At 45.6% G+C, this 13,323-nt stretch overlaps 2 protein-coding genes across 4 annotated transcripts; one reads left to right on the top strand and one right to left on the bottom strand.

The window, feature by feature from the left end:
- The first annotated feature begins 2,008 nt into the window (after positions 1-2,008).
- Positions 2,009-7,506, top strand: POLG2 (DNA polymerase gamma 2, accessory subunit). Its single transcript, XM_071573966.1, has 8 exons — positions 2,009-2,468; positions 2,759-2,885; positions 3,032-3,137; positions 3,521-3,694; positions 4,419-4,559; positions 5,366-5,446; positions 5,966-6,066; positions 6,968-7,506. The coding sequence occupies exons 1-8, from the start codon at positions 2,015-2,017 to the stop codon at positions 7,131-7,133; spliced, it is 1,350 nt and encodes a 449-aa protein (XP_071430067.1). The 5' UTR covers positions 2,009-2,014; the 3' UTR covers positions 7,134-7,506.
- Positions 6,028-12,885, bottom strand: MILR1 (mast cell immunoglobulin like receptor 1). 3 transcript variants are annotated; one of them, XM_071573967.1, is made up of 9 exons: positions 12,796-12,885; positions 12,660-12,704; positions 11,724-12,011; positions 11,207-11,491; positions 10,604-10,717; positions 10,063-10,152; positions 9,191-9,253; positions 8,805-8,864; positions 6,028-7,283 (listed from the first exon to the last, which is right to left on the bottom strand). In XM_071573967.1, the coding sequence occupies exons 1-8, from the start codon at positions 12,863-12,865 to the stop codon at positions 8,812-8,814; spliced, it is 1,008 nt and encodes a 335-aa protein (XP_071430068.1). In that variant the 5' UTR covers positions 12,866-12,885; the 3' UTR covers positions 6,028-7,283; positions 8,805-8,811. The 3 variants fall into 3 exon arrangements, with proteins under 3 accessions (XP_071430068.1, XP_071430069.1, XP_071430070.1); XM_071573968.1 differs by having other exon boundaries at positions 8,805-8,861; XM_071573969.1 differs by lacking the exons at positions 8,805-8,864; positions 9,191-9,253 and having other exon boundaries at positions 6,028-6,652.
- Between the last annotated feature and the right edge of the window lie 438 nt (positions 12,886-13,323).

Raw genomic sequence — 13,323 nt, 5'->3', positions numbered from 1 at the left:
GTCGCCTTCACACGAGCATATGTGCAGAGCAGGCTTGAGTGTCGTGTACCCACAGCTGCCAGGCCTTGTGAGTTAGCATGCAGGCTTCTGAGCTTCAGAGAAACGGGAAGAGCTTAGTATTAAAACTTCAAATTATACTTAAACTGGTTTTGAGCAGTGATTTCTTTGTGGAAGCGGGTGGAGGGAAGTGGGCTGTTGGTCCATGGATTTTTTCTTATTTTTTAAGACTTTCAATATGTGCAAATGACTCTAATCTCAAAGCACTGCCCATGCTGAGTGAAGCAACAGCATTTCCTTGATGACCAGAGCTGGAATAATACTTGATCCTGGGGTTAAAGTGCTTACTGTTTTCAAGTACAGTTATTAAAATTCCTGTTAAAACTAACTTTTTCATTTCCTTCTTCTCACTTGTTTACCAGTAACAATGCTGAGTTTCAAGTTTAACAATGCTTAACTACAGTTAATGAGATCAAGGTTGAATCTACAAGATTCTTTCCAGGTTATTTTAAACCCAAGCCAGACTTTCTTTCACATTGAAGGTCTTTTTGCTTAGTCTGTGCTTAGCCCAGGGTGATTGCTTCCCTCCGAGGCTCAGCTTGTGCTGTTCTTTAACACAGCCTAATCTGCCTCATCATTATTTCCTCTTTTTCTGTGGAGTAATATCACTTGATCATTTGCTCCAGAACTTCAGCTGGAGGCTTGAAAGTACTGCACTTGAGTCTACAAGTGCAGCTGGCAATGTGTTTTTATTTTCTTTTTAATTGGCTCTGCAACATCGCCTTTGCCCAGTGCCACCAGTGGCAAAAGACAAGTAGGTTACTTGCCACTGAAGTCTTGACTTAATCCCTGTTTCCAGGTCACTTGCCTGAAGCAAAATGCATTGGAAAGCTTGGTTTTAAAAATTCCAGTAGAAAGGCTTTTTTACTGTTAAAAAAAAAGTAAACTTTTGACCTAAACAGCCTCTTTCCCCTTTTCTTTTGTATTTTATGCTGTTTCCAAATGCCCATCATCTGGGGGTAGTGAAGGGTGGGCACTCCTCATAACATTTGCACATAAAACGATAGAGACAAGCTCTGCTAAGCAGCTTTGCCAGTAATACCGGCGCTCCTCTGCAGAGCTGAGCTCATGGCAAATCTGCCTTAGACATGAAATGACTTGCACTACTCGTGCAGGCGGGAGCAGCGGCTCCTCCGGTGCCCCAGTGCCCTACTAATGCGTGCTGGGTGTGCGGGGCCCGGCCCGGGGCTGTCCGGCCCGCAGCAGTTCCGTCTCTCGCTCCTCCTGGCTCCGGTACAGACTCGTGATGCAGCGAGTGGAAATTTCCACTGCGCTGCCTCTGCCCTGCCCTGCCCTGCCCTGCCCGCTGAACTCGGAGCCCCGCGCCGTGTCCCGGAGTGCCCCGGGCCGGGACCGGGACCGGGCTCTGTTTCCCGGTGTGTCCCGGGCTGGGATCGCCTTTCCCGGGTGTGTCCCGGAGTGCCGCGGGATCTCCGTGCCCGACAGGGAGGGCGGGCTGTGCCCCCGTGCCCATTTCAGGTGTTCCGTGCACGGCCTGGTTAGAAATGATTCGTTGTTGACCCCGCGCAGGGAAGAGGTGGAGAATTCCCAAAACAGCGTGAGAACTTCCATCTTTCATACAGTAAACATTCCACGAACCCGCCTGTGATGCAGACCCTGCTCCTCCCTCCCGCATGTTTATCTGTGCCATCCCAAACTCCTGGAACACGAAGTTCTTTATTACGCAACTTCTATCGCAGGAGTTGCGCGACGACACTCGCCACGTTCACAAAAGGCGAGCAAACCCTCCTCGGAGACATCCACCCCTTTGCAGAAACTCTTTGGCGGCACCATGACGTTTTTAAAGGTGCGGCGGTGCAGGCCGAGCACAGAGAATTCAATGAAATTAAAATAAATTAAAAGTAAAGCCCCCTGCGCTGGGTCGGTCCCAGGCCCGGCTGGGGGGGGTGCGCGGGAGGAGCCCCCGCGCATGCGCGCGCGCCGTGAGGGACCCAAGATGGCGCTGGGCGGGCGCTGGGCGCGCTCGGCGCTGGGCAGGCCCTTGGCGGGGCCGCGGCGCGTCCCGGGCCGGGCGGAGCCGCCGCGCTGCTGGGCCCGGCCCTTCGCGGAGGCGGCGGCCGGGGCGGAGCTGCTGGAGGTGTGCTGGCGGCGGCGCTTCCTGCGGCGCGGGCCCTGGCGCGCCTACCTGAGCGGGCAGCACGCGGGGCTCGGTCCGCTGGGCGCGGCCCTGCGCGCCAACCTGGCGGCGCAGTGGTGGGACTCGGCCGTGCCCCTGAGGGAGCAGCTGTTCGCTGTGGATGCCTCGCTGCACGGCCCGCCCGGGGCCGGCCCGGGGCTGCGACTGCTGCGCAGCGAGGCGCTGCGGGACGCCCTGCAGGGCGGCGGGCACGGCCCGGCCCCGGACCGAGTGCTGGGCACGGCCGCGGTGCTGCGGGAGAGCCTCCTGCCCGGTAGGTCCCTTCAGTAAGGGCAGCAGCGGTGCTGGAGGGAGTTTCCCAGCGGTGCTGTGAGTGTGTGCCCCTCAGCAGCACAGGCGGGCAGGGATGCGCTCCCTGTAAGGAGGGGAAAGTTAAAGCACCCACAGGAACAGGATGCTGAGCCCATCCCTGCGGAGCACAAAGCCAGTGGGACTTGACATGTAAACAACACTCATGTATTGTGCTACATTTGCTCTTGGTAGATTTAAAGCATAAAAAAGCTTCCCAGTGGCCACTAAAATCAAGGATTTGTCTCTTGACAGGTGTTCTGGCACAGTATGTCAGCTGCTTAGAGCTGGTGAACAAGAGACTGCCCTGTGGCCTTGCCCAGATTGGAGTGTGCTTTCATTCTGTCCCTGAAAGTGAACAAACCAGCGAAAACCTCACAAGGTAGAGAACAGAGGGGTTAACCCTTTCCATGCTTAAAGCAACAGTTAACACTTGTTTCACTTTTGGATTGGTTTTGAATGCGGTCTCTTGCTTTTTCCCTGTTATTTCCCAAGGTGTTAACTTGCTGCCCTTGCTATTGTTTAAAGAATAGGCGAGAGGACCACGGCCTTGCTTGCCTGGTTTAGTTCTCCCAGAACGGCAGGACAGTGGCTCGATTACTGGCTACGCCAGCGGCTCCAGTGGTGGAGAAAGGTAACAGCAGCACGTCCCTGGGGAAGCTTGGCCTGCTCCTTTGTGTCTCAGGGGGGAAGAGTCATCCTGGTTGGTTTTATGGCCTTGCATTGCAAGCTTGTTCTAGTCACTGAAATACCCCCATTTCTCACGGGAGCTGAAAAGCTACTGAAGTTTGTGATAAACCTGATAAGGAGTTTGTCACGTGACTTACAGAAAGGGAAGTGTCTTGTGTTTGTAAGTGATGTGAGAACAAAATGCCATAATGCAGCAGAGAGATTTGGGCTGTAATTTATAAAAATATTTTGCTGAAAATCACAGGCTTCAGCTTGCATTGCAGACTTGGTTCTTTAGTTAATGCAGGACTCACAGTAGTGATCACCTCTTGCACATTTTATTTGCAGTTTGCAGTAGGCCCATCTAACTTCAGCAGCACTGACTTCCATGATGAAGAAGGCAGAAGAGGATTTCATTTGCAGTACAACTTTCCTTGGGGCACAGAGACAATAGAAACGTTGCAGAACCTTGGTGATACTGAGCTGTTACAGATGTACCCAGGGGAAAGTTCAAAATTACTTGTAAGCTTCACTATGTCTTTCCTGATAAACAGGGTAATATGTGAGAGAAAGGGTTTCTTTTAGTGTCCAGTGGCTTAGCAGGTGACTGTCTTTTGATTTGCTGTAAAGTGGCACAGTTGATACTCTGCAGTCAGACTTTCATTTTCAGAAGTTGATAAAAGAGTGTTTTGGGCCTTTTTTTTTTTTGCAAGAAGTTAATTCATTGTAATTAGAAATGAGCTACACTGACAAGACAGTTGTTGTCAGTGCCATAGTCTCTTCCTGTATGTGTTGAAAGATGCCAAGGGAAACTCAGATTGTGCTTTGCAGTGTTGAGTTTGCATCAGAAGGAACCTGTAAATGTTTTTTTCTTGCTGTAGCTTGTTCACATCCACGTATAAAACTGGGTTGGCATTTCCTGGAATGTGGGCACAGATACTTGTAGTCACTTTGAAATAACCTACACAGCTCTAAAGGAAAATATAATTTCAAGTGTATTTGCCATAGGTTTGCCATAAGTGTGTCACCAGTGGCAAGGCAGCTGATCCCATCCTGCCCTGCCCTGCTGCTTTTCCCAGGCTTCCCTGGGTCCTGTTACACTTCTAACATTGCTGGTAACTTTTTAAAATACGGCTCTGCTGTGCCTTAAATTACTGACCTCAGCACCTCATTATAAATTTAAAGCAAGCAAAAGGCTTTTCAGGACAATCCTTGATGTTTCCCTTTGTGTTTTCTTTCTCTTCAGGGCCGAGATGGAAGGAAGAATGTTATTCCTCATGTTCTGTCTGTGAATGGCAATCTGGACCGAGGAGTGTTGGCCTATCTCTTTGATTCCCTGCAGCTGGTTGAGAATCCATTAACAGCAAAGAAAAGTTCCCAGAGAATGGTAACTTTCTGTGGAAAGTACAAACCCCACAGATAATGTGGTAAATTCCAGCATGGAAATGTCTCCTTTTTCCACCTGGCTGTTCCATTCCCTTCCCAAGTGGGTGCAGAGTGACCCCTCTCACTGGTTGGCCCCACAGGACTGCCCAGTGGGCCTTGTCACCCACATGAGCAATTTTTCTGTCACTCTGAGGTTCCCTTCCCTGTTTTCCCTTTCTGATGAGCAGGTAAGCTCTTGCCATACAAGCAATGAAGGAGTTAAGAGAAGCTGCAATGTAGCTGCAGTTTGTGGGAAGGAGGAATTCATCTCTTCAGCAGCATTTGAAGGTGCCTGGGAGGAGTAGAAGAAGTGGGTCTCAGGTGGTAGTGGGGCCTTTCCCCAGGACCTTGGTTATGGCCACTTTTCCCCTGTTTTCCTGGATTTTGGGTGCTGACTGTCAGACAGGGTTGTGACCCAAACAGCTCTCTGTTCTTTAAGAGCAGGCTGTAGGCTGGATGGGAACTGCCTGCTGGGCTGTCTCTGGTCACTCTGGCTCCATTCAAGAGGATGGAGCTCTGCTAACAAACCTTCACCTCTTTTCTGAGGCTCAGCCAAAACAGAGTGATTTCTGCTGTGTGAGTCTGGCTGGTGTGGGTGTGCTGGTTTTATACAATACAGCTTGCTTCTAATTCAGGAATTTGGGATATGAGAAGGTTTTTGCCTGTTTAGAACCTTAATTTCAGTTAAAAACCTTACTATTTCCTACTTCTGTTTAGAGCTACATGCTAAATACATTTGGTAATTATTACTTTTTGTGAATTTATTAGGTACTGAAGCTACACCCTTGTTTAGCACCTCTTAAAGTGGCCTTGGATGTAGGAAAAGGTCCAACAACAGAGCTCAGACAGGTATGTTGCAAGACAGCATTTTAACTTTGAGCACTAAATCTCTGTGTTACAATCCAGACACTCTTTATGTTGAGGAGAATAATTGTGCTGCTTTGATTCCTGCTGTGCAGCCTGTGAGTCAGCCAGAGAAGTTCACTGCAGGCAGTTCTTGGGTGGACACACTGCTCTTGGAACTGTTCATAGAGCTGATAGTTGTTCCATGCAAAACTGGAGGAAATAAATAACACAATCCCTCTCAGCTTCTGGATCTTTCAGATTTTGCATCTTCAGAAGAATTTTTTAAATGTTTTTATGTCAGTCAGTCCTGATGTCAGTCCCCACAGAAGGGAGGGAACTTGCACTGCTTTTAAACAGAAATGGAGATTTAACTGCCTGGCTGTTTTCTATTTCAAGGGTGTTTCAGCCAGCAAATTAACACCAGCTAGGAATGTTAATACCCCGTGTTAGGGTTTCAGTGGTTTCTTTGTATCTCAAGCCCTCAAAGTCTGTCTTTTAACGTTTGTTTTTAAATGATCACAGGTCTGTCAAGGATTGTTCAATGAGCTGTCACAAAATGGAATTTCTGTGTGGCCAGGTTATCTTGAGACTGTGCCACTGTCTCTGGAACAGCTTTATACAAAGTAAGGAGGACCAGTGGTTGGTACATTAAACTGTGGAGGTGAAAGGTGACTTTCTGTGGACTGGGAAAAAATGCCTGACCTCAGTAAGAATTCACTGAGTGCAGAAACCACGACTGAAGGCACTGACCCCAAACTATAGGCTGGGATTCAAGTAGTTTTATTATGAAAATCATACATCAGATAGTTAATTTTAAAATTAATTAAAGTATAAGCCTTTCACATGTCATTGTTGTTTCCTCGGAATTGTGAAATGCCTTTTAGAGACTCTCCTATTGAAAATAAATTCCTTCAGATGAGTCCAGCTCACAGAACATTTCCCATCCTCACCCCCATTCTGGGATCTGCTCTGGTTCTGTGTTTCATTCTTGAGTACTGTTTCAAGTAGCACACTGTGTCTAGTCTTGAACTTAAAATTTCTTCCAAGTCTGGAACCATTATCATTAGTGTATATGATGGAATTATTTGTGGATATAAAAACAGCTCTTCCATTTGGGGGCTTCATGTCTGATTTGTTCATCAGGAGGGAACTGGGGGCAGGTGGCTGCTCATGTCAGTGGATCTTGAGCATATTGATGAATATTTTTTCCTGAGAGAAGATAAATACAACTATTTGTTCATGTGCAGTAGTATTCAAAGTAAGTCAGAAAGATAAATTCTGTTTCTACAAAAATACTCTTGTAAGAGGTCACTAAATAACATTTTTAATGTACTAAGAAGCTAAATAATTTAAAGAAATGTAATCAGGAAAGCAAGGAATGACAACAAGAAAACTGGTGTTTGTGAGGCTGGACTTAGTGCAGGGGAGCAAAAATAAATATTTCCAGCTTGTGGTTGTTTGTACATAATTTATCTGGTTTTTCCATGCCCCAGAAGCAGTGACAGGAGGCTCCTTCCTTTGCAGGTATGATGAGATGAGTATTCTCTTCATGATCCTGGTCACTGATACCACTCTAGAGAACGGGGTGGTGCAGCTGAGGAGCAGAGACACCACCATGAAGGAAATGATGCACATTTCTAGGCTGAAGGACTTTTTAACCAAGTATGTGACATCAGCCAAAAATGTGTAAGCTGAACTTCATCCAGCAAAGGGACTTTCCTAAACGTCTGTGCCTGAGCTGGTTGCAGAGTTGTCATGGACTCGGTGGCTTCTCTGCAAAGAGCTCTGGTGGTGCATCTGTTCTCTGTCAAATCCAGGCCATCCAGGTCTTCCAGGTTTCCTTGGAAAGAGGGAAGAGACAAACTTGTCCCTGCTTAGCAGGGCTGAGCAAATCCTCATTCACATCTTCAGTTTTACTGCCAAGTAAAAGTATTCCATCCTAAGCTAAAGGTTCCACTTTCATCTGTGTTGCTGACATGGTTATGATCTCTGCTGGAAAATGGTATTTTCTATAAAAGGCTTCCAAATCTTAAATGTTTTAATAAATCTGTATCTTTATACCATCTGTTTGTAGGAATGTATTTTAATCCCATGGGCTCAGTCCTTCAGCATTCAAGTTACTTCATCTTGCAGTTGATAAACATAAAGAACAGAAGTGCCTTATCAAGAGTAACAGAGGAATAGGATGAAATAAATAGTCAAGTTTTTTGGAAGGCTTGTTTTGTGGACAAAAAAAGGTCTGTTTATGTAAAATGCTGGAGAAAGACTAATGTGTGATTATATTTTTCCTACTAAGCAGAGCAGGTACAATCAGATACAAGAGTTTGCATAGATACAGAGCTGATGTTTCTGATCTTCTGCAGATTGACAGTGTGTTTAGAGCTTGTTAATCACTGCAGAAGGTGCTCAAAGTGTCTGCAACAAGGCTCGTGGCCTCTGAGAGTCATCAGAGTCACAAAACACAAGAACTTGCCTTAAAATTTTCTTCTTACTTAACTATACCTGAGTTATTTGTAACAGTATTTGTAACTGCTGCATGGTGTAATTGTGCTAGAGGGAGTGCAAGGTTAGCACAGTGTGACTTACTGAACTCATGGAATCCTAAGTGAGATGGCTCTGGAATGATATTAAAACAATGATATTAAAGGAACAGCCTGTAGCAGGAAGCAGAATTTGTTTTGGAATTAACTGTCCCAAAAGTTAATTTTGGCATCCTCTCCCTGCTGTGAGAGCTGAAATAATGTGGAACTGAGATATTGCCATCCTTGCAGGTACAGAGGCCAAACACCCTTCAGCGTGTGCCTAAGAGGGCAGCAGGTTGGGATTTTACTTTATTTCTTTATGCTGAACTAAAGCCTTTTGATTATCTTGTGTCTGCACACAATCCAGTCTCTGCTTTAGGAGAATTGTTAAATGTACAGGAACTGAACCCAGGGTCTGGGTGAGAGCTTTAAAAAACTTATTCCTGTTTATTCATCAGATGCCTGTAATGCCAGACTGTAAATTGTGCCCAGCAGGATTTAATACCTGGCAGTGATTGCATTGCCTTGGTTTGGGTTTTATGGTGCTATTTGGGCAATAAGCTGCTGTTTGTCTAATGGAATTGCTGTTTGTGTCTTCAGCAATTCCAATTTTTGGCTGCTCTGCTTTTTCTCTTAAGTTGAAGTCCTTAAATATTATGCCTGTTATTTTGCTTGCTGATAGAAAGTGAGCTGTGTTATCTGTCTACAGACTGATTAGGCCAGGAAACTGGTATCTGAGCATCATCTCTTTCTGTGCAACTTGCTGGTATTTACCACATTTGAGGACTGGAAAATCCTTTAAAAGCACGTGATGGAGTTAATCCCCAAAGGGACCATACCTGGCACTCAGTTTGTGGTGAGGACCTTTGAGTAGATTGTGGAACAGGCCTCCTTCCCTGCTGAAAGCCAGAGCACAATAGTTCATTCATAATTGCTTTTTGGAACAGATACACAACAGAACTAACATGGCATCAGCAGCATCACTAATCACATCTGGATGGTTACACAGTGAGGCTGTTGGGTCACAGGATAGTTTGTTGGTTTGGGTTTTTTCTTCTTTTTTCCCCCCTCTAAACCGTCTTAAAGTTGTTTTAATTTCTCCATGGTAACTAAGCAATTTCATAGGCAACTGCAGCTATGTAAGCCCTGCCTCTACCCAGCAAAGTCCCCTCAAAACATGTTTGTGAGCCCCAGATATTCCAGTGTTATAGCTTGGGGTTTTCACCTTTTTCATCTTCTCTTCTAATAACAGAAAAGTTGATGTATTCTTCTTCTGGTTTGACAGGCTCTGGATTAAAGATGAGGAACACCAGTTAACTCAATTACAGATTTTTTTTTCTGTTATCTTAGAAATAAAACAGTGAGATTCTATAGTGAATATAAATCCTGTTTTCTGGAGCACTCCTGGCCTTTGTCAGAGCTCTTGTCCCTGTCCTTGCAGGCTGAGTGGGATGCTGAGTGACACCTGGCACGAGCAGCTGCACAGCAGGGCAGGGAGAGCTGTCCACTGATGAACAGGAAGGCAGGTTTGTTTGGACACAGTGACTCCCTTCTGATACTCAGAAATGGGAAACATAATGCCTTTGCTACTGGTTTGTTTGGGGCTTTTCTTTTTCCCCTTTAAAACAGCTATTCACTTACAGAGCAAATGTAAGTGCAAGTTCAGAGCATTGTGGCTGCTGTGGAAAGTCCTTGTTACTGTGTATTGTCTGCAGTTCCAGCAGTACAATGTCTTACATCAGTTGCTTTGTTGTCACTCCATAATTTAAGTTTGAGCTGAGTCTTGTCAAACTTAAGAAACATGGAATAAAGAACAGAAACACTGAGCAATTTTGGACAGAATGCAAGAGCTACGTAAGTTTTATTTTGCTACTTCATGTAGCCCACTGTTCTCATAGTAAATGGGAATTGCATCTGGGGTTTTGTGGTGTAGAACCTCATTTCATTTAAGCAGCTGCAGTTTTGGCTGCTTGGCTGACAGGTGGGGCCAAATATGTTTTCTGAGGGACTTCAGATAATGGCTGTGGCAGGCAGGGTCAGTGGTACTCACTCACTGAGTGCCCCCAATCCTGACTGCAGGGGCTGACATGAACTCACCAATCTCTGCATATATGACATCGTTGTCAGGCTCCTCTGCAGTCACTGGTGATGTAAAGCCAGTTGAGGACCTGGGAGACTTCAATTTTTCTGCAAATGGTAAAAGAAAAACATATGTTAATATACCTGTATCAGTTTTTCTTAGAGGGAAAGAAACAGTTTCATGGTATTTTTTGAACATTTGGAAATCTCAGATAATGTTATTTTCATGATAAATATTACTCTTTAGCCAATTTCAATAGATTTTACTAGATTTCCCTTTCCAGTGAGGTCTGATTCCTTCCAACATTTCTGTGTAGTCCTTTAGATGTTGCTTTGCTTCCCCTACCCCAGACCTGCCATACAAAACACACTCAAAGGTTCTGCCTTTTCAGTGTCTTGTGACATTGAAAAGGTGAAGTTAAGTTGCCAGTGCTGGTTGAGAGAAGACTTGACAACATCCTAAAATACCAAGAGCTACTCTGTTGTTACTGTGATGTTTACACACTAAAATGTATTGACAACACCTCTGGAAGATGAGAGAGACATTCAAGTAACTCACTTGCTTTATATGAAGGAATTATGAGGAATGGAATTGCCAGAGCAAAGCCTATTATGAGTAGCAGCAGGATCAGCCCAAGAGAAATTAGCAGGGCCTGAGAGTGGCTTCTCTCTTCTGCCAAAAAGAAGAAAAGAAAAGTGTTTATGCAATGAATTGTTTGCACTTTAAGTGTCTTCTATACATTAAAATCCAGACTCTGCAATTTCTTTCAGCTTTTGGATTAACTGTGGTTAATGTAACTGCTCAGGAGAGTCCCAAGGGTTCTGTGTCCCAGCTTGCTGGTGCCAGGGGGCTCTTCCATAGGAACAGAGAGGAAAATGAAACCAGACTCTCCCCAAGGGGGACCAGGGGTCTCTTGCAAAAGAGTCTTTTACAGTCATCCTTCATGGGCACTTCAACTTCTGCTATCCAGGCTGCATGGAATTCTATGGTTTTGCATTCATTTTAAAAACTCAGATTATTTTTTTGTTGTAAAAGATTACATTCTGGACATGACATTGCAGGAACAAAATATCTGGCTAAAAACCTTGGCTCGTGACAACATTCTGAACTTTGTGTGGTCCCTGTTTGTCGACAGTGGCAACTCCTTTCACTCCTTCATACCTTCTAATGTGAAGTTGAAACTGTAGCTGTATTTTGCTCTGTTGGAAAAACTATTATTAGCTTTGCATTTATAGGTTCCAGAGTCAGCAGAGGAGTTGACAAATAGAGAAATCACAGCTGCTTCCCTGCTGTGCATCGTCTTCTGGGGAGAGATGCTTCGGTTGCCTTTGAAGAACTGGTATGTGATGGGAAGGGATCCATTCTCTGAGAAACAGGAGAGGGTCACGTTCTGGCCCTTCCTTGTGTGAGAGGTGGGTGAGCTCAGCACTGGTTTGGAAATTGGCTCTGTAAAAAGAGAACTGAAAAGGCTGAATCACTGAGAGCAGGACAAGCTCCAAGCAAGACTCAGTTAAGTGACAAAATGAGCAGGGCATGGAGGATGGAGGGGTCTGTGAGCCAGGGCAGGACAGCACTGCTGCCTCCTAAGGGAGTGCAGGCATCTGCAGGGAAGTCCAGCTCTCTACCAAACTGTGCCCCTGCCATGAGTAGTGCTGGGAAGGTGCACAGCCAGACATACCTATAAGGGTGAAGTTGAGGCTGTTGCTGTATTTTCCATCAGGGGAGGTGTTGTCCTCAGCTTTGCATTTGTAGGGACCCACATCGCTGGCAGAGCTGATGGTCAGGGTAAACAGTGCAGGATCTGAGTCTGACCTGTTCAAGGAGGATACCTGCTGGCTGTCTTTGAACAAGGTGTATCTGACAGGGGGAGATCCAGAGGCAGAGGAGCAGGAGATGGTCACATTCTGCTTCATCACTACATTCAAACCCCTCTGCACCGGTCCGAGCTTGGGGTTGGACAGTGCCCCTGGAAAGGAGAAACTTCTGCCTGAGTTGACTGCACCTGTCACCCAAACCCCTCAGATTTCCCCCCAGATATGTTGAGAACCAAGCTGTATCTATTTCTGTTGAAACAGGCCATTGTATTATTTTTCCCATCTCCAGAAGCAGCCAATTAAGGTTCATAGAAGTATAAAAGATAAATGAAATACTCTGGAGTGTTCATTGTAGGAGAAAGGAACGTTGCAGACTGTGTGAGAGGCAGCGAGTGAACCTGAAGGCAAAAGAGTATTTTATTTGTGGCAGAATTAAGCTTGTGCAAGCAGATTGAACTTTGATGGTCTCTCAAATTTGTTTCCTTTTATGATATTATATGGGTGAATTTGCAGGAAACCCTTCTCTTTTCATAGAAAATGGTACTAAACTAACTGTGACTAAAATAAATTGCATTTCAGTGGGAAAAAATGTTTTACCAACTTGAAGCAATTCTGATTGTACATACAGGTCAGCAAAGAGACTGTTAACTTTGTCTAGAAACTTGTAAACTGCCTCACTGCACAGCCAGGTGAAAGATTTAATTTTATGTGAACTTTATGGACATTTTAAAATCCCTCCCCCATTTTTGGTTAACAGTCAATTTTAGCACATACCTGAAAAGGAGCAATAGAGAACATACCTTTGCCACTTGCAGTAGTTTTCTGTACCTGCTGAGACATTTGAGCTAAGAGAAGGAAAAGGAAAGCTTTCAATGAGAAATGATGGTTCTGGTTTGGAAAGATCTGGAGGATGAAAGGAGTATGTCCTTGGCTTACAGTAGGAAAACAGCAGAACTGTGAGAAAAAACATTTTCTTGGTGCTGAGGAAGAGCTGGTGGATTTGCATCACAGGTCTTTCAAAAGAGATGGAGGAGTGGCTCGAGGGCTTGAGGAAGTTCTAAATATGGAGGCAGTGCTGATCTCTGCTGAAGTGTCTGTGATATTCCATGGACATTCAGCCTGGGGGGAGCCAGCAGGGTGCAGAGTGAGGAGCAGCAGGTTGGGATCCAGGTAAATGCTGCCCAGGGCTGTTCTAACACGTGGCTGGAGTGCCCAGCAGTTTCCACATGAGTTGGGTGGGAGGGGCAGAATCTTTGAACCACTGAGGTTGGAAAAGACCTCTGAGATCATGGAGTCCAACCATGAACCCAGCCCTGCCAGGCCACCACTAAACCACATCCACAAGTGCCACATCTCCATGCCTTTTGCATCCCTCCAGGCTTGGTGGCTCCACCACTTCCCAGGACAGCCTGTTCCATGAGGAAATGTTTCCTAATACCCCACATAAACCTCCTCTGGTACAAC

Source organism: Pithys albifrons, chromosome 19, assembly GCF_047495875.1.
Source record: "Pithys albifrons albifrons isolate INPA30051 chromosome 19, PitAlb_v1, whole genome shotgun sequence".
In the NCBI taxonomy this organism is placed as follows: Eukaryota; Metazoa; Chordata; class Aves; order Passeriformes; family Thamnophilidae; genus Pithys; species Pithys albifrons.
The sequence above is the reverse complement of the archived record's forward strand: the minus strand, read 5'-3'. Positions and strand labels throughout refer to the sequence as shown.